This window comes from Heterodontus francisci, unplaced genomic scaffold, assembly GCF_036365525.1.
Source record: "Heterodontus francisci isolate sHetFra1 unplaced genomic scaffold, sHetFra1.hap1 HAP1_SCAFFOLD_58, whole genome shotgun sequence".
Taxonomy (NCBI): domain Eukaryota; kingdom Metazoa; phylum Chordata; class Chondrichthyes; order Heterodontiformes; family Heterodontidae; genus Heterodontus; species Heterodontus francisci.
In genome coordinates, this window is record NW_027142006.1 from 4,529,550 (window position 1) to 4,557,051 (window position 27,502).

Consider the following 27,502-nt stretch of genomic DNA (forward strand, 5'->3'; position numbering starts at 1 on the left):
TGTGCAAAACCACAATAACAGCTTTAAGCAAAAAAGTAAAGGTGGATGAGCGGATTATGGGTTTGAGTTCGGTTTATGGGACAGCAGACAAAAACACAGCAGTGGGACATTTATTATGTTACACATTGTCTTAAAATGATTTCATAGAGATGTTCGGATGCAGCTTTTTCAGAGAGATTGTGGGTGGCTCTGAAAAGAGCCGTTGTGTTTGGGATGTTTTTTCAGTCCATTGTGCAGTTTTACTTGGAGCTGGTGTACTTGGTCACCGCCTTTGTCCCTTCCGACACGGCGTGCTTGGCCAGCTCCCCGGGCAGCAGCAGGCGCACGGCGGTCTGGATCTCCCGGGAGCCGATGGTGCTGCGCTTGTTGTAATGGGCCAGGCGGGAAGCCTCACCCGCGATGCGCTCGAAAATATCGTTCACAAACGAGTTCATGATGCTCATGGCCTTGGAGGAGATGCCGGTGTCGGGGTGAACCTGCTTCATCACTTTGTAGATGTAGATGGAGTAACTCTCCTTCCTCGACTTTCTCCGCCTTTTGCCGCCCTTTGCTGACGGTTTACTCACAGTTTTCTTGGCGCCCTTCTTAGCAGCTGCTTTCTTCTTCTCCTCAACCATCTTCAGTTTCAATTACAGTCTCAGAAATAAACCAAACCCCTTCCGAGTGCGGATTAAATAGACAATCCCACAGCTCTATGCTAATGAGGGATGGGGGAAAGTAAAGATTGTGATTGCGTGATTGGGAGTGATGTCACAATGGTTTTTTATTGTAATGCTACAATTGGTCTCTTTCGCTATCCAATCAGATTAAATATTTGCAACCAATCACAAACACCCATACTGCAATCAGGAAGTATATTTCACAAAGACTCTCTCCAGCCCCAGTTTCTGTTGAAAGAGCCGCTCCCTGTGTGGAGCTTCCTGGAAATGTCCTGGCTGTTGTTGGGAGGACACTTATTGACTGATTCTGTTTCGTTGTGTCTCTGCTATTGCATGTGTGTGTGCAATTAATTTCATTTTTAGTCTAGACTACTGTGTTTGAGTGTTTTATGTAATTTGGTAACTCAGTCTCTGGTGCTGTATGGATTCATTCTGTCTCTGTCAGGTATTGTGTTTGAGTGTGAGGAAATGAGGTGGAGTGTTGCAGCAAGGAAGATGGAAAAGAGCATTGGTGCCGATGACACAGCCTTACTTGACCCCAGTTTGCACTCGGATTGGGTCAGTGATAGATCCGTTGGCAAGGATTACAGCTTGCATGTCGCAGTGCAGTATGTTTGAGGAGGACATTCCATAATCCCTCTCGGTTGGTGGAGTCGAAGGCATTGGTCAGGTCAGAGAAGGCTATGTATAAAGGTTGCTGCTTCTCCTTACATTTTCTTGAAGTTGTCTTGCTGTGAAGATTATGTTCACTGTGCCTGTTGATGGACAGAATCCACATTGTGATTCCAGTAGGAGTTCTTCAGCCACGGGGAGGAGGCAGTTGAGAAGGACTCTTGTGATGACCTTCCCTGTGGTGGACAGCAGGGATACCCCTCTATAGTTAACACAGTCGGTCGTGTCAACGTTTTTTAAAGATGATCACAATTACCGCATCACGGCGATCCCCTGACATGCTCTCCTCCTTCTAGATGAGGGAAATGAGACATGTATTTGTGTCGAGTGTTTCTCTGCCATATTTTAGAATTTTGATGTGAATTCTATCTATTCTGGCAGTCTTATTGTTTTTTAGCTGTCCATCTCTAGTATCATGTGTGAATGTGGGATTCATTCTGTACCTGTCACTCACTGGTACTTTGTGAAAGTGTGAGATACATTCTGTATCTGTCAGTCTTCGGTATTGTATGTGAGTGTGGAATACATTCTGTCAGTGGCACTGTGTATGAGTATTTGTTTCATTCTGTCAGTCTCTGGAATGTTATGTGATTTTGGACTTAGTCTTAATCTGTCAGTGGTTCTGTATGTGTGGAATTCAAGGTATATCTGTCAGTATCTCAGTGTGTGTGTGAGTTCATTCTTTATCTGTCAGTCTGTGGTGATTTATGTGAGTTTGGCAGTCACTGAATCTGCCAGGTACTGCAGGAGTATTTGAGAATGATTTTGTATGTGTCAGTCTTTGCTACTACATAGGAGTGTGGGATTAATTCTGTATCTGTCAGCCTTTGGTAGTGTGTGTGATTGTGTGATGAATTAATTCGCAGTCATTGGTGCCCAGTATGAATGTGGAAATCATTCTGTAACTCAGCCTGATATTGTTATGTGAGGGTAGAAATCACGTGTATCTTTCGATCCTGGGTGCTGACTGTGAGCATGGGATTCATTCTGTACCTGTCGGTGGTACTGTATCTATCTGTGGGATTAATTCTGTACCTTTCAGTCACTGGTATTGTGTATGAAAGTGGGATTAATTCTAGATCCACCACACATTGGTTGTGTGTGTGTGTGTGTGTGTGTAAGAACATAAGAAGATACGAAATAGGACAGGAGTAGACCATTTGGCCCATCAAGCCTGTTCTGCCACTCAATAAGATCATGGCAGTTCTGATTGTGGCCTTAACTTCACTTTCCTGCCTTCCCCCATAACCATTGACTGTGTTGTAGATCAAAAATCTGTCTATTGCTGCGTTGAATATATTCAATGACACAGCCTCCACAGTCCTCTGGAGAGCAGAATTCCAAAGATTAACAACCCTCTCAGAGAAGAAATTCCTCCTCATCTCCTTCTTGAAAGAGCGACTGCTCATCTTTATCTCTGGCCCCTAATTCTACAATCCCCCACAAGGAGAAACATCCTCTCAGCATCTACCTGTCCAGCCCACTGAGAATCTTACAGGTTTCAATAACATCACCTCTCAATCTTCTAAACTCCAGTGAGTTTTGGCCCAGCCTGCTCAACTTTTTCTCATAAGACAATCAAACATCCCAGCAATCAGCCGAGTGAACCTTCTTTGAAGTGATTCCAATGCAAGTATATTCCTCCTTATTTAAGGAGACCAAAACTGTATGGGGATGGGATGTCACTATTGCCCTGTAAAGTTATGGCAAAACTTCCTTACTTTTATACTCCATTCCCCTTGCTAAAAATGCCAATTACTTGCTATACCTTCATGCTAACATTTTTGTAATTCATGTACCTGGACACCCAGATTCCTTGGTACAGCAGCATTCTGCAGTCTCTCTCTATATAAATACTATTCTGTTTTTCTATTCTACCTGCCAAAGTAGACAATCTCACATTTCCCCATATTATGCTCCATCTGCCAAATGTTTTCCCACTGACTTAACCTATCTATATCTCTTTGCAGACACATTTTGTCCTCCTCACAACTTTCTTTCCTACCTATCTTTGTACCATCTACAAATTTGGCAACAATATACTTGGTCCCTTCACTCAAGTTATTAATATAGACCATAAATAGTTGAGGCACCAGCACTGTACCTCTGGCACTCCATTAGTTACAGTTTGCCAATCTGAATATGCTCCATTTATCCCCACTCTCTGTTTTCTGTGAGTTAGCCAATCCCATATCCATGTGTGGATAGTTTTCAGTTTGTATCTGTCAGTGCCTGGTACTCTATGTGAGTTTTGGACACTTTCTCAATCTCTCAGTGCTACTATTTGTGTGTTAGGTTGCTTTAGATGACTCAGGCTGAGGTACTGTGAGTGAGTGCAATAATCAACCTATAGTTTTCAGCATCTGGCACTGAGCATGTGTTTCAGCATCACTTTATCTGTCAATATCTGGTCAATATCTATATATCATTATATAACCTTCCATCCCTGGGACTGTTTGCAAGTCTGGATTCATTCTATGAGCAACAGGCCACTGATGTGGTTGGTTTTAAGCAGACAATATGTTTGAAGTTTTGCCAAGTATTAAATATCTGTCACTGTGAACATAATAGTGAAAGATAATGTGTCTTTCAATCTGATACAGGATTGATGTGCAAATGTAACTCAGGGTGTACTGATCAATTTGATCAGTGCCATTCAGTATGAGGGAGAATCTTGGACTTGTGTGTAAAATGAGCTCAGTCTGGAATTGCACAGTATCTTCCATCTGACACGATGAGGTTTTAGGACTGGTATGTAATTTATAGCTCAGACTAAACTCATCAAATTTATAATGTATCTTTTAGTTTCACAATCCGGATGAGTTTTAAACTGGAATCTGAGTTTGTATCTCAGGTTATACTATATTTCAGAATCTCTCAATCTGATTATGCACTTGAGATTTTGACTTGTATCTAATGTATATGTCTGGACACATTATGGGAATTAATACTGATAATAAACTCATAATGACCTGTGTAAATATTGGATCTCAGAAGATGTTTTTTTTTTAGAATTAGAATTAGAATTAGAACATTACAGCGCAGTACAGGCCCTTCGGCCCTCGATGTTGCGCCGACCTGTGAAACCATCTGACCTACACTATTCCATTTTCATCCATATGTCTATCCAATGACCACTTAAATGCCCTTAAAGTTGGTGAATCTACTACTGCTGCAGGCAGGGCGTTCCATGCCCTTACTACTCTCTGAGTAAAGAAACTACCTCTCACATCTGTCCTATATCTATCACCCCTCAACTTGAAGCTATGTCCCCTCGTGTTTGCCATCACCATCCGAGGAAAAAGACGCTCACTTTCCACCCTATCTAACCCTCTGATTATCTTATATGTCTCTATTAAGTCACCTCTCCTCCTCCTTCTCTCCAACGAAAACAATCTCAAGTCCCTCAGCCTTTCCTCGTAAGACCTTCCCTCCATACCAGGCAACATCCTAGTAAATCTCCTCTGCACCCTTTCCATAGCTTCCACATCCTTCCTATAATGTGGTGACCAGAACTGCACGCAATACTCCAGGTGCGGTCTCACCAGAGTTTTGTACAGCTGCAGCATGACCTCGTGGCTCCGAAACTCGATCCCCCTACTAATAAAAGCTAACACACCATATGCCTTCTTAACAGCCCTATTAACCTGGGTAGCAACCTTCAGGGATTTATGCACCTGGACACCAAGATCTCTCTGTTCATCTACACTGCCAAGAATCTTCCCATTAGCCCAGTACTCTGCATTCCTGTTACTCCTTCCAAAGTGAATCACCTCGCACTTTTCCGCATTAAACTCCATTTGCCATCTCTCAGCCCAGCTCTGCAGCCTATCTATGTCCCTCTGTACCCTACAACATCCTTTGGCACTATCCACAACTCCACCGACCTTAGTGTCATCTGCAAATTTACTAACCCACCCTTCTACACCCTCTTCCAGGTCATTTATAAAAATGACAAACAGCAGTGGCCCCAAAACAGATCCTTGCAGTACACCACTAGTAATTAAACTCCAGGATGAACATTTGCCATCAACCACCACCCTCTGTCTTCTTTCAGCTAGCCAATTTCTGATCCAAAGCTCTAAATCACCTTCAACCCCATACTTCCGTATTTTCTGCAATAGCCTACCGTGGGGAACCTTATCAAACGCCTTACTGAAATCCATATACACAACATCCACTGCTTTACCCTCATCCACCTGTTTGGTCACCTTCTCAAAAAACTCAATAAGGTTTGTGAGGCACGACCGACCCGTCACAAAACCGTGCTGACTATCTCTAATGAACTTATTCTTTTCAAGATGATTATAAATCCTGTCTCTTATAACCCTTTCCAACATTTTACCCACAACCGAAGTAAGGCTCACAGGTCTATAATTACCAGGGCTGTCTCTACTCCCCTTCTTGAACAAGGGGACAACATTTGCTATCCTCCAGTCTTCCGGCACTATTCCTGTCGACAATGACGACATAAAGATCAAGGACAAAGGCTCTGCAATCTCCTCCCTAGCTTCCCAGAGAATCCTAGGGTAAATCCCATCTGGCCCAGGGGACTTATCTATTTTCACACTTTCCAAAATTGCTAACACCTCCTCCTTGTGAACCTCAATCCCATCTAGCCTAGTAGCCTGAATCTCAGTATTCTCCTCAACAACATTTTCTTTCTCTACTGTAAATACTGACACAAAATATTCATTTAGCACTTCCCTATCTCCTCTGATTCCACACACAACTTCCCATTACTATCCTTGATTGGCCCTAATCTAACTCTCATCATTCTTTTATTCCTAATATACCTATAGAAAGCCTTAGGGTTTTCCCTGATCCAATGCGCCAATGACTTCTCGTGTCCACTCCTTGCTGATCTTAGCTCTCCCTTTAGATCCTTCCTGGCTAGCTTGTAGCTCTCAAGCGCCCTAACTGAGCCTTCACGTCTCATCCTAACATAAGCCTTCTTCTTCCTCTTGACAAGCGCTTCAACTTCTTTAGTAAACCACGGCTCCCTCGCTCGACAACTTCCTCCCTGCCTCACAGGTACATACTTATCAAGGACACGCAGTAGCTGCTCCTTGAATGTTATTGAGGTTAATTCTGTAACTTTGAAACAGGAACAATGTGTCAGTTCAATGTGTGTTTAATTTGTAGCTGAGGTTGCACTATTGTGGGATTGACACACTGATAATTTGATAGTGGGTGAGAATTTGGACTGGGATTTGTGTATCTACCTGTCAGTGGTACTGAGTTGGGGTGACATGGAAACAACGTCTGTCTCTCCTGCTCTATTTGATTGATGGATTGAAAATGTGTCTCTGGAACTATTTCTGCCGTCTGAGACTGTGGAACTGATGACCTGTCTGTGTCTCTGCGCTCTGTGAGTGATAATGTACGGACTGTGTGTGAGAAGGAGCTGGTGACTCTCTTCCTTGTAACTTGGTGGAGGAAACATCACATTTATTCTGGTTCATTCAATTATTTCCCTGTTTGAACAAAAGTATGTGTGTAACTAAAATACAGGTGAGATCAAAGATACAGAGTTTTAATGAATGTAATCTCTCAAATAATAATGAGCCCCCACAAAGGAAGCCCAGTCATACAAATATTATCATTGTTTGACTGCATTGCAGTAACAGGTTCATCCCATTCTGTCTCCATCCCCCATCGACACACAACCCGAGAATGGCCTCTCCCTTCCCCCACTCACTCCATGTTCCGGGAGCAGTTCCAGCTCCAATCCGCCTCTTACAAACAGCCCCCGCCTCCCCCTGAACTGGCCCCGGACTCGATGCTGATCTCTGAGTCAATCTGCGGACACGCTCCCAAAGCGATGTGCTGCTGGAAGGAGGCTGCTGTTTGCTCCCTTTCCCAGGGACCGGGATCTCTCCACTCGCGGCTGTTTTAAACCATCTTCTTCCGCTCACAGGCAGCGCTGGGGGAGGGGAGCGCAGGCGCCGATTTCTGCAACAATTCCGCAAACAGAAACATGGAAAATTTCCGGCGCAGAATGAGGCCATTCGGCCCATCGTGTCCGCGCCAGATCAAAGAGAGCGATCCAGCCTGGTCCCGCAGTTTGTTGTTATTGGACAGTGAAGTGTGGAAATAGAAGCGGACAGTCAGAATGTGGGGAGTTACACAAAGAGAATCTATTATAGGCACCAGGTGAGAAGTGTGAAGGACACATTTTAAACAGCGGCTGTTTGGTTTCATTTGAACGGTTAGACCATGGGAGCGGGAACAGGAAATCTGACCTGTGTAAAAGTCCCTGTTCCGTCGGTCAGTCCCATTCATGGCCCAGTGGATTGTTTCTGGATGTTATTTAATTGTTGTAAAATGGCCAAAGGCCCTGGTATGCAGTAGCTGGTGGCTGAAGGACTGCAGTGGAACCAGACACTGACTGTTTAGTTTAGTGATACAGCACTTTAACAGGCCCTTCGGCCCACCGAGTCTGTGCCGACCATCAACCACCCATTTATACTAATCCTACACTAATGCCGTATCCCTATCACATCCCCACCTGTCCCTCTATTTCCGTACCACCTACCTATACTAGGGGCAATTTATGATGGCCAATTAACCTATCAACCTGCAAGTCTTTGGCATGTGGGAGGAAACCGGAGCACCCGGAGGAAACACACGCAGACACAGGGAGAACATGCAAACTCCACACAGGCAGTACCCAGAATCGAACCCGGGGCCCTGGAGCTGTGAGGCTGCAGTGCTAACCACTGCGCCACTGTGCCGCCCTTGTTTGTATTGCTGGGTTTCCTTTGTGATTGTTCACAATGATTATTCATTGAATAATTATTTTGGTCTCTCTTGTAACTTCCACCACACCTCTTCCTGAATTATAATAAATACTTTTTCTTTCTACAGGCAAATACTTGAAGGAAGCAGAATAAATATAATGATGCCTCAGCACAAGGGGAAGTGCAGCCGGCTTCTCACACACAGTAAGTACAGTATCATTCAGAGAAAAAAGAGACATCAGTTCCACAATCACTGCCAGTAGTACTAGTCAGACTGGCACTGATCCCAATTTCCAGAGACTAACAGTCAATCCAACAGTCACACAGAGCATGACAGACTGAAGTTGTTTCCATTTCACCCCAACTCTGTCCCACTGACAGGTAGATACATCAATCCCAGTCCAAAATCACATCCACTGTCAGATTGCAAGGCACTGTGTTACTCTCACAAGACAGCAGCCTGAACTACAAATTAAATGTCAGATAGAACAGACAAACAGTACCCGATTGTAAAGTACAGAATTAATCTCAATAATGTAACCAGACTGCAGACTGAGCTACATGTTACACACCACTCCACAAATCTCACAAATAGTCAGGCTGGAAGACACAGTATTAATTCCATTACTGCAAACTGAATGCACTGTTATCTACCAGGACATAAAACATATTGTAAAATGAAAGGACACAGACCTGAAATGTTAATTGTGTTTCTCCCTCCACAAATGCTGCCTGAACTGCTGAGTATTTCCAGCATTTTTGTTTATTTCAGATTTCCAGCATCTACAGACTTTTGCTTTTATTTTAGAGTTAAAGAAACATTGCATTTTTTTATTTATTTAGAGGTACAGCACTGAAACAGGCTCTTCGGCCCACCGTGTCTGTGCCGACCAACAACCACCCATTTATACTAACCCGACAGTAATCCCTTATTCCCTATCACCTACCTGCACTTGGGGCAATTTACAATGGCCAATTTACTTATCACCTGCAAGTCTTTGGCTGTGGGAGGAAACCGGAGCACCCGGGGAAAACCCACACAGACACAGGGAGAACTTGCAAACTCCACACAGGCAGTACCCAGAATCGAATCCGGGTCTCTGGAGCTGTGAGGCTGCGGTGCTAACCACTGCGCCACTGTGTCTTCTCGAGACACCCCTTGAGAAGTGAGACTTTTTGCCCAGAGATGGGGCTCTGTGAGGTGAGAGTGACTGCCCTTGACATCAAGGCAGCCTTTGACGTGTATGGCAACAAGGCAGCCCTAGCAAAACCAGTGTAAATAGAAATCAGGGCAAAATGCTCTGCTGTTTGCAGTCATACCTGGCACTAAGGAAGATGGCTGTGGTTGTTCAGGTTAATCATCTCAGTCTCCGGCCATTACAGCTGGAATTCCTCAGAGAGGTGTTCTAGGCCCAACCATCTTCAGCAGCTTCATGAATGACCTTCCCTCCATCACAAGGCCAGAAGTGTGGATGTTTTCTGATGATTGCACAATGTTCAGCACCATTCATGACTCCTCAGATACTGAAGCAGCCCGTGTCCAGATGCAGCAAGACCTGGACAACGTCCAGGCTTGGGTTGATAAGTGGCAAGTAACATTGGCATCAGATAAGTGCCAGGCAATGACCATCTCAAACAAGAGAGAATCTAATCATCTCCCCTTGATGTTCAATGGCATTACCATCACTGAATCCCCCACCATTAACATTGACCATTGGTTACCATTGACCAGAAACTGAACTGGACCAGCCATATAAATGCTGTGACTGCAAGAGCAGGTCAGAGGCTACGAATTCTGCGGCGAGTAACTGACCTCCTGTTTCCCCACATCCGTCCACCATTCACAAGACACAAGTCAGGATTGTGATGGAATACTGTCCACTTGCCTGGATAAAGGCAGCTCCAACAACACTCAAGTAGCCTGTTTGATTGCCCACATCCACCACCTTCAATATTCACTCCATTCACCACTGATGCACAGTGGCAGCAGTGCGTACCAGCTAAAAGATGCACTGCAGCATCACACCAAGGCTTCTTCGACAGTACCTTCCAAACCCAGAACCTCCACCACCAACAAGGACAAGGGCAGCAGATGCATGGGAACACTACCACCTGCAAGTTCCCCTCCAAGCCACACACCATCCTGACTTGGAACTATATCACCATTCCTTCACTGTCGCTGGGTAAAAATCCTGGAACTCCCTTCCAAACAGCACTGCTGGAATTCCTGCAGCTCAAGGACTGCAGCGGCTTAAGAAGGCAGCTCACCACCACTTTGTCAAGGGCAATTTGGAATGGGCAATAAATGCTGGCATAGCCAGTGATGCCTACATCACACTAACAAATGAAAAAAGTGAGGAAATAGTGAAGGGCTTTTATAGAATACACAGAGACACGTTTCCACTTGTGGTGTCTGAAACGAGCCAAAAATATAAAATCGACATTCATAAAACCAATGAGGAATTCATGAAAAATGTATTTACGTAGTGAGTGGTTAGAATCTGGAATTTGCAACCACAGGGAGAGGTCGAGGCAAATAGTATTGATGCATTTAAGGGGAGGTGGAACAACTGTATGGGAAGAAAGGAATTGAGGGATATACAGAATGGGATTTATTTTTGTTTATTTGTGCAGATGAAGCAGGGTGGCTGGAAATATGTGTAGAGCATAGAGAAGTTGGGACGACCCCAGTGCAGTGTTTTGTCTCGATGGATCTGCCCAGAATACTTGTGATGCAGGAGCTGGGAGCTTCAGTACTTCAGTGGAGACAGATACTGACACTGGTTTTCATTTGTGGGTGTTTTTAATGATTATTAATTGCGAAATTAAATTCACCTCTTTGATATTTTGCACCTCCCCTGTTCTTGAGTTAAGACATATTTTTTCTTCATGCAGGCAAATACTTGAAGGAATCGTGATGAATGTGATGGTTGCTGCACTCGAGGCACAAGGAACAGTGCAGCCAGCTCCTCTCACACACAGTAGGTACATTATCACTCACAGTACAGAGGGATAGACAGTTCATCAGTTCCCTAGTCTCAGACTGCAGAAGTAGTCAGGCCCAAATTGATCCCGAGTTCCAGAGACAATCAAACAAAGCAGGAGAAAAATAAGTTGTTTCCATTTCACCCCAATTCAGTCCCATTGACAGTCAGATACATCAATCCCAGGTCAAAGTCACCCTCATTAACAGATTGAAATACAATGTGTCAATCTAAATATAATGCAGACTTCGCTATCAATTAAATATCAGATAGAATTGGCACACGTTATTGATTGAATGGCACAGAATCTCTTGTAATGCTGTACCCTGAGATTTAAATTAAATACCATACTCAAAGCTCACAACCATTCATGATAAATGATGTTTAAACATCCCCATAGTGTCCCCTGAGATACAAGTTACATACAAGTCCAACATTCATTACAGTGAAAGTTTCTAAGGTGCTGAAAGATATTGTAAGCTGAGACACAAATTCGATACCAGTTCAGAACTCACCCACACTGTGAAATGGAAAGATACAGAATCAATTCCATTAGTGTAGATTGATCTAAATATTATATACCATTCTAAAAACTCTTACAATATCAAACTGAAATACTGTTTCAATTCCATGAGTGTAGATTGATCTAAACATTGCCAGTCCAAAAATAAAACAGTATTAGATGAAGTAATGCTGATAGAAAGTGCAAACTGTGATGTAAATTAGATGCCTGAACTCACCCAGACTGCGGAATTTAAAAATACAGTCGACTGAGATACACATTATTTACCAGCCAAAAACATCTCAAACATTATCAGAGTGAAATAGATTATCAATTCCATTTGTGTAGACTGAAATCCACAGATCAAACCAGTAAAAAATCTCGTACAGCGGTATGGTGGTTTTGTGGTGACATTACAGGACGAGTAATCCTGAAGCCTCCACTAATGGTCCAGAGAAACAAGTTCAATTTCCATTACAACAGCTGGGTAATTATAGTATCATAGAATCAAAGAAAGTTTAAGGCACAGAAAGAGGCCACTTGGACCATCGTGTCTGTGCCAGATGAAAAACTTTCCACCCATTCTAATTCCACCTTCTAGCATTTGGTCTGTAGCCCTGCAGATTACAGCACTTGAATGTATATCCAAACTTCTTTTGAATGAATTGAGGCAGTGAGTTCCAGACCCCCACCACCCTCTGGCTGAAAAAAACTTTTCCTCATCTCCCCCGTAATCTTTCTACCAATCACTTTAAATCTATTTCCCCTAGTCACTGACCTCTCTGCTCAGGTAAATAGGCCCTTCACTTCAACTCTATCCAGGCACCTCAAAATTTTGTATGTTTCAATGAGATTTCTCCTCAGCCTTCTCTGTGCCAAGGAGAACAGCCTCAGCCTATCCAGTCTTTCATCATAGCTGCATTTTTCCAATCCCGGCAACATTCTCGTGAATCTCCTCTGTACCCTCTCTAGTGCAATTACATCCTTTCTGTAATAAGGTGATCAGAACTGCATACAGTATTCATTGTGGCCTGACTAATGATTTATACAGTTCCAGCATAACCTCCCTGCTCTTAAATCTATACCTCGGCTAATAAAGGAAAGGATTCCATATGCCTTCTTACCACCTTATCGACCTGTCCTGCTACCTTCAGGGATCTGTGGGCATTTACTCCAAGGTCCCTCACTTCCTCTACACCTCTCAGTACTCTCCCATTAATTGTGTATTCCTTTGCCTTGTTTGACCTCCCCAAATGCATCAACTCACACTTCTGAATTGAATTCTATTTGCCATTTTTCTGCCCATCTGACCAGACCATGAAGATCTTCCTGCAGCCTACAGCTATCCTCCTTGCTATTTACCACACAGCCAATATTTGTGCCATCTGCAAACTCATACCCCCTACATTTACATCCATGTAGACTACATCAACTGCACTACCCTCATCTATCTTCCTTCTTAATTCTTCAAAATTTCGATCAAGTTGGGCAGACAAGATCTTCCCTTAACAAATCCATGCTGACTATCCTTGATTAATCTGTGCCTTTCGAAGTAACGTTTTATTCTGTCTCTCAGAATAGATTCCAATAATTTGCCCAATACTGATGTTAGACTGACTGGCCTGTAATTATTTGGTCTCCCTCACTCCCTTTTTAAACAAAGGTACAACGTTAGCAGTCCTCCAATCCTCCATCACCACACCTGTATCCAGTGTGGTCTGGAAAATGATGATCAGCTCTTCTGCTATTTCCTCTCTTGCTTCTTTTTAACAGCCTGAGGTGCATTCCATCCGGCGCTCGTGATTTATCAACTTTCATATACACTAATCCGATTAATATGTCCTCTCTCCCTCTGTATGAATCACATCCATACTTCACACCCCTCTTCCTTATCTACAATATATGCATCTTCCCCCTCTTTTGTGAAGACAGATGCAAAGCATTTATTCAGAACAATGTCAGCATCTTCTGCTCTGCACATAGGTTACCTTTTTGATCTTTTCTGTGCCCTACTCTTTCCTTATTTATCCTTTTACTCTCAATGTATTGAGAAAACATCTTTGGGTTCACCATGATTTTGATTGCCAATATTCTTTAATGCTCTCGCTTAACTTTCCTAATTTCAATGTTGATTTCCCCCCTCCACATTCTATACTCCTCTCGGCTTTCTGTAGTATTCAGTTCTCTGTGTTGGGCATAAACTTTCCTTTACTGCCTTATTATACCCGTATACTCCTTGACATCCATGGGGCTCTAGATTTGGCCTTCCCACCCTTTTTCTTTGTGGGAACATGTTGACTCCGAACCCCTTGAATCTCCCCTTTGAATTCTTCCCACTGCTCTGACACTGATTTACCGTCAAGTACCTGTTTCCAGTCCACTTTTGGTAAATCACTCTTCAGCTTAGTAAAGTTGGTCTTGCCCCAACTGAGAACTCTAACTCCTGTTCTGTCCTTGTCCTTTCCATAATTATATTAAAACTGATTGAATTATGATCACTACCACCAAAATGCTGTCCCACTGCCACTCCTTCCACCTGCCCCTCTTCATTTCCTAAAACTAAGTCTAAAACTTCACCCTCTCTTGTTGGACTTGCTACATATTGGCTAAAAAAGTACTCCTGAATGCACCTCAAGAATTCTGCTCCCTCAATTCCCTCTACACAAAAAGTATCCCAGTTAATGTTTGGGTGGTACAAATCCCCCACTGTTACTGCCCTATTGTTCTTGCACTTCTCAGAGATTTGCCTACATATCTGCTCTTCCATCTCCCTCTGACTGTTTAGGTGTCTATAGTACACTCCCAGCAGTGTGATTGCCTCTTTTTTGTTCCTCAGCTCAATCTATACGGTCTCATTTGATAAACCTTCCAACATATCATCCCTCCTCACAGCTGTAATAGTTTCTTTGACCAAAATTGCCACTCCCCTTCCATTTTTATCCCCTTCCCTCTCACGTCTGAAAACCCTGTAACCAGGAAAATTGAGCTGCCATGCCTGTCCCTCCTTTAGCCATGTTTGTGTAATAGCTATGATATCATACTGCCATGTGTCTAACTGTGCCCTGAGCACATCTGCTTCATTTGCTATACTCCTTGCATTGATTTAGATATCCTTGAGCACTGCCAACATTTTTTGTTTTGAATTTTCTAGTCAGTGTTTCCTCTCTCTTCCAGACTCCATTAATTTTCTGCCTTCCATTTTTATTTCTGATTTTGTCCCATCTGACTCTACCTTCCAGTCCCCATCTCCCTGCCAAACTAGCTTAAACCCTTCCCAACAGCACTAGCAAAACATCCTGCAAGGAACTCCGTCCTGGCTCGGTTCAGGTGCAACCCGTCCAACCTGTCCCAAAAATCTAAAGTCCTCCCTCCTGCACCATTTTTCCAGCCACACGTTCATCTGTCTTATCCATCTATTCCTGTACATTCATCTGTCTTATCCATCTATTCCTGTACTCACTTGCACGTGGCACTGGGAGTAATCCAGAGATTATTACTTTTGATGTCCTGCTTGCTAATTTCTTACCTCACTCCCTAAATTCTGACTGCAGCACAACATCCTTATATCTACCTATGTTGTTGGTTCTGATGTGGACTACCACTGCTGGCTGTTCACCCTCCCCCTTCAGAATGCTCTGTAACTGCTCAATGACATCCTTTACCCTGGCACCAGGGAGCCAGCACTCCATTCCTGGATTCACGTCTGTGGCCATAGAAACACCTGATTGTTCCCTTGACGATTGAATCACCTATCACTATGGCTTTTCCAGTCTTCCCTGTACTCCCCTTTGCAGCTGAGTCACCCATGGTGTCATGGACTTGGCTCCGGCTGCACTCCCCAGGTGAAGCATCATTGTCCTCTGTATTCAGAACTGAATACCTGCTGGAGAGTGAGACGCACTCGGGGTGTCCTGCCCTACCTGCCTGATTCTTTTTGACTGCCTGGTGGTCACCCATTCCCTCTCTCCCTGCATACACTTAAGCTGTGGGGTGACCACATCTAAAAACAAAGAACAGTACAGCACAGGAACAGGCCATTCGGCCCTCCAAGCCCGCGCCGATCTTGATGCCTGTCTAAACTAAAACCTTCTGCACTTCAGGGGACCGTATCCCTCTCTTCCCATCCTATTCATGTATTTGTCAAGATGCCTCTTAAACATCGCTATCTTCCCTGCTTCCACCACCTTCCCCGGCAGCAAGTTCCAGGCACTCACCACCCTCTGTGTAAAGAACTTGCCTCGCACATCCCCTCTAAACTTTGCCACTCTCGCCTTAAACCTATGTCCCCTCGTAACTGACTCTGCCACCCTGTGAAAAAGCTTCTGACTATCCACTCTGTCTCTGCCACTCATAACTTTGTCAACCTCTATCATGTCGCCCCTCCACCTCCATTCTCAGTTTTGGGAAAAATAGAGTATATGACTGTATCAGTAAGTAGGAAAAGTTAAAATATGTTGTGACCAGTGGAGAAGTGTGATGAGAATAAACAGATCCTCCTCTGATTTCAACTACCCAAGTATTTGTGATCTGGCTCTGCAGCTTAGTTGGTTAAAGCACCTGTCTAGTAAACAGAAGAGACTGGGTTCAACTCCCAGCAGAGCCTTATTTCACATTTGTGATATGCTTTAGAAGTTTCCTTATCAATCATTTATATCTCTGTTTTGTGAACTTGAACTTGGAATTCAAATTACATGATGAATTTCAGTCACAGGAGAAAACAGCCTTTGTGAAGGATGTGAGTTGGGAATGGCTGTTCCTCCTTGTCCAGAAATGCAGTGCTGATACGCCAAAGGCAACTTCTTTGATACAAATTTGTTCACGGTTACATTCAATCTGGAAAACAGCTCGACATTAATCTCACTGAAGGAAAGTGTGACAGCGTTATATGTTTCAGAGTGTTTGTGTCGTTATGTGTTGCTTTTAACCGAGACTGGGGACATGACGCAAGTGGGAGGGTTGATCCGAGGTTTGGAATATTTGTCAATCAGGAACAAGAAAAATCAAAGGAACCAAATAAGAAAACCTATGTCTCGTGGGTATTGAGAGACGGTGAGAAGATATTAAACTTTGTTCCATTCATTCCGGCTGCGATGAACTTTGAATGTTTCCGCCTTTTATAAACATTATTTGAAGGGTCTCTGTAACAATGTTCAGTGTTGATGAGAGTGGGGTCTGGGTGAGCAGCTGCTGAGTGTGACAGGGTCAGGACTGGATGCAGGAAGTGCACTGACACTCTCTCTCTCTCTCTCTCTCTCTCTCTCTGATGGCTTTGAGTTGATTTTCAAGTGTTTGAATAAATGAAGGAAGTTCCCTCCACCCATTTGTTTGGACAGACAGTGTAGTATAAGGATGTAAAGGGTTAATGCTGAAGACAGTGGGATCAACCCCTCCCACTGTCAGAGTGGTGATGTAACAGTCACATGAGATGAGGTTTGGGAGAGGAGAGAGCAGCACCAAGGATGCTAGCTTAAGAGGTTTGATGAATGTGTATATAGTATTGTGTAAATTAGAAAAGAGTTCTTCGTTCTTTCAGCAGGAAATGTGTCCAGAAAATATTCAGGAGTCGGAATGCAGATATTAACTCTAAGTGACAGTTCTGGGTTCATTTAACAAAAAAAAGGTAGAGAATAATATTGCTCACTGATTGAAATCCCCCAGTGAGGAGACAGTTAAACAGGTGATCTGTTGGGGCATCCTTCGATCCAAGGTTTCGGCAGCATTTAATCTCCCTTTTTGGTGAAATTCTTTGTTATTTGCATCTTTTTTTAATCAGCTTTCATGGGTGAGTGAAAAACTCAAAGAAACTGAACAGTTCCATTCTTCCTTCTTCCCATCAGTTTCTCTTTTCTGTCTCAGATCAATATAAGGATGAGAATCCCAATTTAATCTGCTGTTTCTGGTGTTTTATCCATTCCAATCAAAATTCAACATTCCAATCAAATCAATTTGTTATTCCACAGTGTCTCTCCATGTGTTTTATTCTGTTGTATTCTCTCACAGTTTGTTTGATGATCAATGTTACATCTCACTCTCTGTTCTGGTGAAGATCAGAAGCAGTGTTATCTGTTTGCAACACCCGACAAGTCGGCCTGAGGCTGTGTCTCGCCGATCATGTGGAATTAGGAACATCGAAACATAGGAGCAGGAGTCGGCCATTCAGCCCATCGAGCCTACCCCACCATTCAATATGATCATGGCTGATCATCCACTTCAATGCCCTTTTCCCCACACTTTCCTCATATTCCCTTATGTCATTTGTATTTAGAAATCTATCAATCTCTGCTTTAAACATACTCAATGACTGAGCTTCCACAGCCATCTGGGGGACAGAATTCCAAAGATTCACAACCCTCCGAGTAAAGAAATTTCTCCTCATCTCTGTCCTAAGGAGCTTCCCCCTTATTTTGAAATTGCGTCCCCTGGTTCTCGACTCCCCAACCAGGGGAAACATCTTAGCTGCATCTACCCTCACTGTCCTTTCAATATTTTGTGGGTTTCAATGGGATCACCTCTCATTCTTCAAAACTCTAGAGAATACAGCCCCAGTTTCCCCAATCTCTCTTCATAGGACAATCCCACCATCCCAGGAACAAGTTTGATGAACCTTCATTGAACTCCCTCTATGGCAATAATATCCTGCGGAAGGTAAGGAGACCAAAACTGCACGCAGTACTCCAAGTGCAGGCTAACCAAGGTTCTATACAATTGAAGCAAGAATTCACTACTCCTGTACTCAAATCCTCTTGTGATAAAGGCTAACATACTATTAGCCTTCCTAATTGATTGCTGCACCTGCATGTTAGCTGTCAGTGACTTATTGACATGGACACCCAGGTCACCCTTATATTCTATACCTCAGTTAATAAAGGAAAGGATTCCATATACCTGCTGAACCACCTTATTGACCTGTACTGCTACTTCAGGGATCTGTGGACATTCACTCCAACGTCCCTCACTTCCTCTGCACCATTCAGTGTTCTCCCATTAATTGTGGATTCCTTTGCCTTTTTTGACGCCTGCTCTCACTGTTCCCTGCTCTCCGAGTGAACTCATGCTCCCTCTCCTGGGCTCTTTATGCTCCACTCTGCTCTCACTGTTTCCAGCTCTCTTAATGTATCAATATTTATTTGCCTTGTGTTTAATTCAAAATATGGATTAACTGTATTTTACAGTTGTAGGTTTTATTTGGTAGTCCTGTACAAGTTGTGGATTGGTATTCAATATTTAGCTCTGTGAAAACGATTGTGAATGAAAATATAACTTTCAATCTTATACATGGGCTGGTCTGCAAGCTCCAAGTCCTTCATTTTGTAGTAATGGAATTGATACTGTATCTTTCAGTCTTAATCTCTGTGGGATTTTTGAACTGGTATGTAATGCATAACTTGGTCTAACGTTCTGATGTACATTATTGGGATTCAAAGGATGATAGGAAATTGGGGCATTAGACCATTCAGCCCATCAAGCCTGCTCCAATATTCAAACAGATCGTGACTGATCATCTATCTCTACGCCATTTTTCCCTGCTATCTCCATTTCCCTTGATCCCGTTAGTATTTAGAAATCTATCGATTTCTGTCTTGAATATGTTCAATGATTGATCTTCCACAGCCCACTGGGATAAAGAATTCCACAGATTTCTCACCCTCTGAGTAAAGAAATTCCTGCTCATCTCAGTCTCAAATGGCCTGCCCTTATTCTGAGACTGTGTCCCCTTGTTCTACACTCACTAGACAGAGGAAACATCCTATCCATATCTACCCTGTCACACCCCATAAGAATTTTGTAAGTTTCAATGAGATCACCTTTCATTCTTCGAAACTCCAGAGAATTTCGGCCCAGTTTCTGCAGTCTCTCATCATAAGACAATCCCACCATCCCAGGGGATTAGTCTGGTGAATCTCTGTTGCACTCCCTCTGTGACAAGTCTATCCTTCCTTCAATAAGGAAACCAAAATAGTACAGAATACTCCAGGTGCAGTCTCAGCTAGACTTTATACAATTGAAGCAATACATGTTTAACCATGTACTCAAATCCCCTTTCAATGAAGCCAACATACCATTTGCCTTCCTAATTGCTTGCTGCACCTGCACACCAGCTTTTAGTGTCTCATGAACAAGGACACCCAGGTCCCTTTGGACATCGACACTTCTCAACCTCTCACCATTTAAGAAATACTCTGTCTTTCTTTTTCTTCTACCAAAGTGGAGAACTTTACACTTATTTACATTATATTCCATCTGCCATGTTCTTGCCCATTCACTTACCCTGTCCAAATCCCCTTGAAGCCTCCTTGCATTCATTCGGTACCTTTCAATGAGGTAAGTTGTGTCTGTTCTGTTTCAAGTTTTATATTTAAAATGTAACCATGGTGACAGACTTTATTTAGATCTGATAGTGAGTTTGTTTTTATACTGTGATTGATGTATCAACCTGTCAGCTGTACTGAATTGGAGTGAAATGGAAACAACTTCTGTCTGTCCTGCTGTTGTTTGACTCTTGGATTGAAAATGTGTCTCTCGATTTTGGGATCAGTGTCTGTCTGACTACTTTTATTTGTTCCAGTGGAACTGATGAGCTGGCAGTATCTCTGTGCTTTGGGAGTGATCCTGTACCGACTGTGTGTTGGAACGAGCTCGCTGCACTTTTCTTTGTGTCCAAGAATCACCACATCCAGTCAGGTTCCTTCATGTATTTTCCTGCAGGAATGAAAGAATTGGGGGAGGTAGAAGATACAAAAACGATCAATGTAATCGTCCCAATAATAATCATTATGAACAATCGCGAAATGAAAACCAGGAACACAAACAGTGTCAGTGTCTGACTCCACTGCAGTACTGCAGTATTCAGCTTCTGTTCACCAGGTGTTTGCAGTGGTTTTACAAGAAGTTTGTGACATTCAGAAACAACACAAGCCCTGCACTGCTCAATGACTGGGACTGTCCGATAGAGCAGTGACCTTCACACAGTCACATTTCTATTTCAACGAAAAAACAAGCATCCACTATTTAAAATGTGCCTTTCACACTTCTCACCTGTTATCTGCAATATATGTTCTTTGTCTAACTGTCCACATCGTTATTTTGCAGCTATTTTCCCCCCACTGTTCACAATCCAACAAACAGTGAGAGACTGGAACTAAAGCAGGAAAATTCCCTCTCCTTTGGGTGGTGAAATTGTCAGTGATTTTCAATAGTGATTTCTTCCCATTGTGTCTCCCTGAGCCTGTACAGACACTGTCCGAGAATGAACTCTCCCTTCCCCGTTTCCCCGGCTCACTCCATGTTCCGGGAGCAGCTCCTGCTCCACAGTGTCTGTTACAAACACTCCCCGACTCCCCCTCAACTTCCCACCACTCAATGCTAATCTCTGAGCACATCTGCGGACACGCTCCCAAAGCAGTGGCTGCTGGAAGCAGATGCTGTTTGTTCCCTTCCCCCGGGTCCGGGAAGTCTCCATTAGCAGCTGATTTAAAGCATCTTCCCCTGATTGAGTGAATGGCCTCACAGACTGGGTTGGGAAGGATGCGCATGCGCTTCACTCCTCATTGTGACGTCCCACTGGGGGGGCGGGGTTATGTCGCGCGTGCGCAGATCTTTGCAGCAATTCAGCATTCAAACATCAATGGGAACTTTCCCCATTTCACCCTCATCAAAGTCCCAAAGAAAGTGAAGAGGGGCTTGGACTGGAGGGAGGGAGGGGCGGGGTAGGGGGAACCTAGAACCCAGAAAGCTGCCCACTTGCCCCATTTGGATGCTCAATTTGCGGTCATTCCCTGCAGGGGATTTGTTATTATTGAGCCCCTCCTGGTAAAACAATCCGATAGAAAGAGGGGAGAAAGGAGGGAGCCGGTGTGTTTGCTGGGACCTTGCAGAATTCATTTCAGCAGCAAAAGTCCCGGGTTATATTAACCCGAGTGAAACACGCTGTCAGTGAGAGGAAAACCGAACGGCCTTTTTCATCTTTTCATTGGAAACAAAGTAGAGCCGGAAGTGCGGCGAGCAGAGCAGACACACAAGCTCAATGACAGGAGAGCTCGGCCGTCCCTGAGTTTCAGCTCCCAGCTCTTACATTTCCTCATCCACACTGTCTTTACTGTGGATGTTCAGGGGTTCCTTGTCGGATCTGAGGACTGTATCCATGAAACATTCTGAGTCAGGAGATCCACACACTCTCTGTTATCAAGATTTATGGGCAGGAATGTTTCAAAACTTTGTCTATTAAATCATTGTATTATTCACAGAACGAATGAGGCAATCGGTTCATTATTCAGGCCTTGAACTTGGTTTGGGTAGACCGAAAACTGAGAGGTTCAGCACCTTTCTACTTCTGCACTATTGGCTGTGTGGCCTAATGGATAAGGCGTCTAACTTCGCTGTATTTAACAAGATTATCAGAAGATTGTCGGTTCGAGTCCTACCACGGTCATTTTGGGCGATCAGAGTTTAGCACCGCAGCCTCACAGCTCCAGCGACCCGTGTTCAGTACCTGTGCGCAGTTTGAGTTCTCCCTGTGACTGCGTGGGTTTCTTCGCACAGCCAAAGACTTGCAGATTGATAGGTAAATTGGCCATTGTAAATTGCCCCCAGTGCAGGTCGGTGGGAGAAGAATGGTGGGGCTGTGACAGGGAATATGGGATTAATGTCAGATTAGGATAAATGGGTGTTTGTTGGTGGGCACAGACTTGATGGGCCGAAGGGCCTGTTTCAGTACTGCATCTATTAATAAATAACTGATTTTTTTGATGAAGTAACAGAATGGTTGATGAAGGGAAAGCAATGGATGTTGTCTATATGGATTTTAAGAAAGCGTTTGACAAACTACCACATAAAAGGCTGGGTAACAAAACTCAGGCTCCTGGAATAGGAGGGTCAGTATCTGCTTAGATTAAAAAATGTATGAAATATCAAGAAAAGCGAGTTGTGGTATTTAGTTGTTTTTCAGAATGGAAGATGGTGGACAGTGATGTCCACAAGGGTCAGTGTCAGGACCACCATATATATAAATGACATGAATATTGGAATCACAGAATCACAGAATTGTTACTACAAATTCACAATGCTTCCAATTTTCGTATCATCCATAAACTTTGAAATTCTGCCCTGTACACCAAGGTCTAGGTCATTAATATATATCAGGAAAGGCAAGGGTCCCAACACTGACTCCTGGGGAACTCCACAACAAACCTTCCTCTCGCCCGAAAAACATCCATTGATCACTACTCTTTGTTTCCTGTCACTCAGCCAATTCCATGTCCATGTTACTACTGTCCCTTTTATTCCATGAGTTATAACTTTGTTCACAAGTCTGTTGTGTTGCATTGTATCAAACTCCTTTTGAAAGTCAATAAAAGCAAAATACTGCAGATGCTAGAAATCTGAAATGTCAACAAAAAGTGCTGGAAATACTCAGCAGGTCTGGCAGCATCTGTGGAGAGAGAAACAGAGTTAATGTTTCAGGTCAGTGACCATTCAGATGCTGCCAGACCTTTTGAAAGTCCATGTAGACCACATCAACAGCATTGCCCTCATCATTCCTTCACCCTACCATCCCTTCCTTGCCTCATCGGGAAACACCTATCCAGCAGTCGCAGCAAGTGCTCCCTAAACAACCTCCACATTTCTGTCGTGCATTTCCCTGAGAACATCTGTTCCCAATTTATGCACCCCAGTTCCTGCCTAATAGCATTGTAATTCCCCCTCCCCCAATTAAATATTTTCCCATCCCGTCCGCTCCTGTCCCTCTCCATGACTACAGTAAAGGTCCGGGAGTTGTGACACGATCACCGAAATGTTCTCCTACCGAGAGATCTGCCACCTGGCCTGGTTCGTTGCCAAGCACCAAATCCAACATAGCCTCCCCTCTAGTCGGCTTATCTACATATTGAGTCAGGAAACCTTCCTGGACACACCTGACAAAAACTGCTCCATCCAAACTATTTGCACGAAGGAGGTTCCAATCAATATTAGGGAAGTTGAAGTCACCCATGACAACAACCCTGTTACTTCTGCACCTTTCCAAAATCTGCCTCCCAATCTGTTCCTCCGTGTCTCTGTTGCTATTGGGGGGTCTATAGAAAACTCCCAATAAAGTGACTGCTCCTTTCCTGTTTCTGACTTCCACCCATAATGACTCAGTAGACAAACCCTCCTCGATGACCTCCCTTTCTGCAGCTGTGATACTATCCCTGATTAACAATGCAACTCCCCCACTTCTTTTACCTCCCTCCCTATTCCTTTTGAAACATCCAAACCCGGGAACATCCAACATCCATTCCTGCCCCTGTGATCTCCAAGTGTCCGTAATGGCCACAACATCGTAGCTCGAAGCACTGATCCATGCTCTAAGTTCATCACCCTTATTCCTGACACTTCTTGCATTAAAATAGACACACGTCAACCCATCATACTGGCTGAAACTTTGCCCTGTCAACTGTCTAACCTTCCTCACAGACTCTCTGCACTCTGTATCTGCCTGTTCAACAGCTACCCCATCCACTGATCCGTAGCTCCGGTTCCCATACCTTTGCCAAACTAGTTTCAACCCTCCCGAAGAGCTCTAGCAAACCTCCCGCCCAGGATATTGGTGTCCCTCCAGTTCAGATGCAACCCGACCTTCTTGTCCAGGTCCCACCTTCCCCAGAAGGTATCCCAATGATCCACATAACTGAAGCCCTCCCTGCTACACCAGCTCTGTAGCCACGTGTTCAGCTGCACTCGCTCTCTGTTTCTAGCCTCACTAGCACGTGGCACCGGTATCAATCCTGAGATTACTACTCTGCTCGTCTTGCCTTTTAGCTTCCAACCTAACTCCTATATTCGCTTTTCAGGTCCTCATCCCTTTTCCTAGCTATGTCATATGTACCACGACTTCTGGCTGCTCCCCCTCCCCCTTAAGAATCCGAAAGACTCGATCTGAGACATCCCTGACCCTGGCACCCAGGAGGCAACATACCATCCGGGAGTCTCGTTCGTGACCACAGAATCTCCTGTCTGTTCCTCTAACCATTGAATCTCCTATCTCTATCGCTCTCCTATTCTCCACCCTTCCCTTCTGAGCCGCAGAGCCAGGCTCAGTGCCAGAGACCTGGCCGCTGTGGCTTTCCCCTGGATGACAAGAAATGTGGAACAGCTAGTCAAGAGGAAGAAGGAAGCTTACTTAAGGTTGAGGAAGCAAGGATCAGACAGGGCTCCAGAGGGTTACAAGGTAGCCAGGAAGGAACTGAAGAATGGGCTTAGGAGAGCAAGAAGGGGACATTAAAAAGTCTTGGCGGGTAGGATTAAGGAAAATCCCAATGCGTTCTGCACTTATGTGAGGAACAAGAGGATGGCCAGAGTGAGGGTAGGGCTTATCAGGGATAGTGGAGGGAACTTGTGCCTGGAGTCGGAGGAGGTAGGGGAGGTCCTAAATGAATACTTTGCTTCAGTATTCACTAGTGAGAGGGACCTGGACGTTTGTGAGGACAGCGTGGAACAGGCTGATATGCTCGAACAGGTTGATGTTAAGAGGGAGGATGTGCTGGAAATTTTGAAAGACATGAGGACAGATAAGTCCCTGGGGCCAGCCGGGATATACCCAAGGATATTACGGGAAGCGAGGGAAGAGATTGCCGCGCCTTTGCCGATGATCTTTGCGTCCTCACTGTCCACTGGAGTAGTACCACATGATTGGAGGGTGGCAAATGTTATTCCCTTGTTCAAGAAAGGGAATAGGGATAACCCTGGGAATTATAGATCAGTCAGTCTTATGTCGGTAGTGGGCAAATTATTGGAGAGGATTCTGAGAGACAGGATTTATGATTAGTTGGAAAAGCATAGTTTGATTAGAGACAGTCAGCATGGCTTTGTGAGGGGCAGGTCATGCCTCACAAGCCTTATTGAATTCTTTGAAGATGTGACAAAACACATCGATGAAGGAAGAGCAGTGGATGTGGTGTATATGGATTTTAGCAAGGAGTTTGATAAGGTTCCCCATGGTAGGCTCATTCAGAAAGTAAGGAGGCATGGGATGCAGGGAAAGTTGGCTGTCTGGATACAGAATTGGCTGGCCCATAGAAGACAGAGGGTGGTAGTAGATGGAAAGTATTCAGCCTGGAGCTCGGTGACCAGTGGTGTTCCGCAGGGATCTGTTCTGGGACCTCTGCGCTTTGTGATTTTTATAAATGACTTGGATGAGGAAGTGGAAGTCTGGGTTAGCAAGTTTGCCGATGACACGAAGGTTGCTGGAGTTGTGGATAGTGTGGAAGGCTGTTGTAGGTTGCAACGGGACATGGACAGGGTGCAGAGCTGGGCTGAGCAGTGGCAGATGGAGTTCAACCTGGAAAAGTGTGAAGTGATTCATTTTGGAAGGTCGAATTTGCATGCAGAATACAGGCTAAAAGACAGGATTCTTGGTAGTGTGGAGGAACAGAGGGATCTTGGGGCCCATGTCCATAGATCGCTCAAAGTTGCCACCCAAGTTTGATAGGGTTGTTAAGAAGGCGTATGGTGTGTTGGCTTTCATTAACAGGGGGATTGAGTTTAAGAGCAGCGAGGTTATGCTGCAGCTCTATGAAGCCCTGGTTAGACCACACTTGGAATATTGTGTTCAGTTCTGGTCGTCTCATTATAGGAAGGATGTGGAAGCTTTAGAGAGGGTGCAGAGGAGATTTATCAGGATGCTGTCTGGACTGGAGGGCATGTCTTACGAAGAAAGGTTGAGGGTGCTGGGGCTTTTCCCGTTGGAACGAAGAAGGATGAGAGGTGACTTGATAGAGGGGTACAAGATGATGATAGGCATAGATAGAGTGGATAGCCAGAGACTTTTTCCCAGGGTGGAAAGGGCTATCACCAGGGGGCATAATTTTAAGGTGATGGAGGAAGGTTTCGGGGAGATGTCAGAGGTAGGTTCTTTACACAGAGAGTGGTGGGTGCGTGGAATGCACTGCCAGCGGTGGTAGTAGAAGCAGATACATTAGGGACATTTAAGCGTCTCTTGGATAGGTACATGGATGATAGTAGAATGAAAGGTATGTAGGTAGTTTTGATCTTAGAGCAGGTTAAAGGTTCGGCACAACATCGTGGGCCGAAGGGCATGTGCTGTGCTGTACTGTTCTATGTTCTATGTTCTCTAACACAGGTGTTGGGAGGCTCAGCCTGGCTATGCAATGTTACAAGGACGCTGAGTGACACCATCGACAACGGGACAGAGAGAAAAACACACAGAAAACCAATAGACAGTGAGGAAGCAAAACTGAGGGACAGAGAGAGAGACAACGAGACTGAGACGGAGAAACAAGGCATTTGTATGATTGTGTTCTCCCTGTTGTGTAACGGTATTTCCTGTTGTGCAAATATGTTTTCTGTTGTGTAAAGATGTCCCCTGTTGTTGTGCAAAGGTTTTCCCTGTTATTGTTTTATTTTCTGTTGCTGACCGTCTCCTCACTGTGACCATTTGTCCTGGTTTTATTGTGGCCAACATCACCATCTGGTGGTGGAGAGGAGGCTCTGCAGGAAGGGGGTTGGCAAAGTGGGAGAGACTCGGCTGGTCCGTGTTTGCAGCTTGTGTTCGTGTGAGCAAAAGTGAGTTGTTACTGATTGATGTGTTCACGAGAAGGAAAAAGCTGATCGCAATCGAGCGCATCTTATTATTATGGGGAAACACTTGATGTTTTGAAAGTGAACTGTTTGTCTTCCGACCAAACATAAATAGCAGAGAATGGTTTCGATCCATCGACCCAGCACGCTTCCGCTGCGCCACTCTGCTAACTGCTGGTTTAAATTTTAGCTGCCTGTTCGTGAAATATGTTCATTTCCCCAATGTTTTTATAAAAATAGGATTGGAGTCGGGTTTCTCAAGAATCCCGGACTCAGCAACACACGTGCTGACGGACTCACCCTCACTGCCCAATGACACAAGGACACAGAGTAACAGCACCGACAATGAGGCAGGCAGAGAAAGAC

At 44.3% G+C, this 27,502-nt stretch overlaps 1 protein-coding gene and 1 non-coding gene across 2 annotated transcripts in view; one reads left to right on the forward strand and one right to left on the reverse strand.

The window, feature by feature from the left end:
- Positions 1–239: 239 nt before the first annotated feature.
- Positions 240–27,502, reverse strand: part of LOC137365869 (histone H2B 1/2-like) — a 60,949-nt gene continuing 33,686 nt past the window's right edge. The window contains exon 2 of the mRNA XM_068028112.1: positions 240–608. Coding sequence (XP_067884213.1) covers positions 240–608 — 369 coding nt within the window. The remainder of the gene's footprint in view (positions 609–27,502) is intronic.
- trnat-agu (transfer RNA threonine (anticodon AGU)) lies at positions 16,090–16,163 on the forward strand. Its single transcript has one exon. It is a non-coding gene; the product is annotated as a tRNA-Thr (tRNA).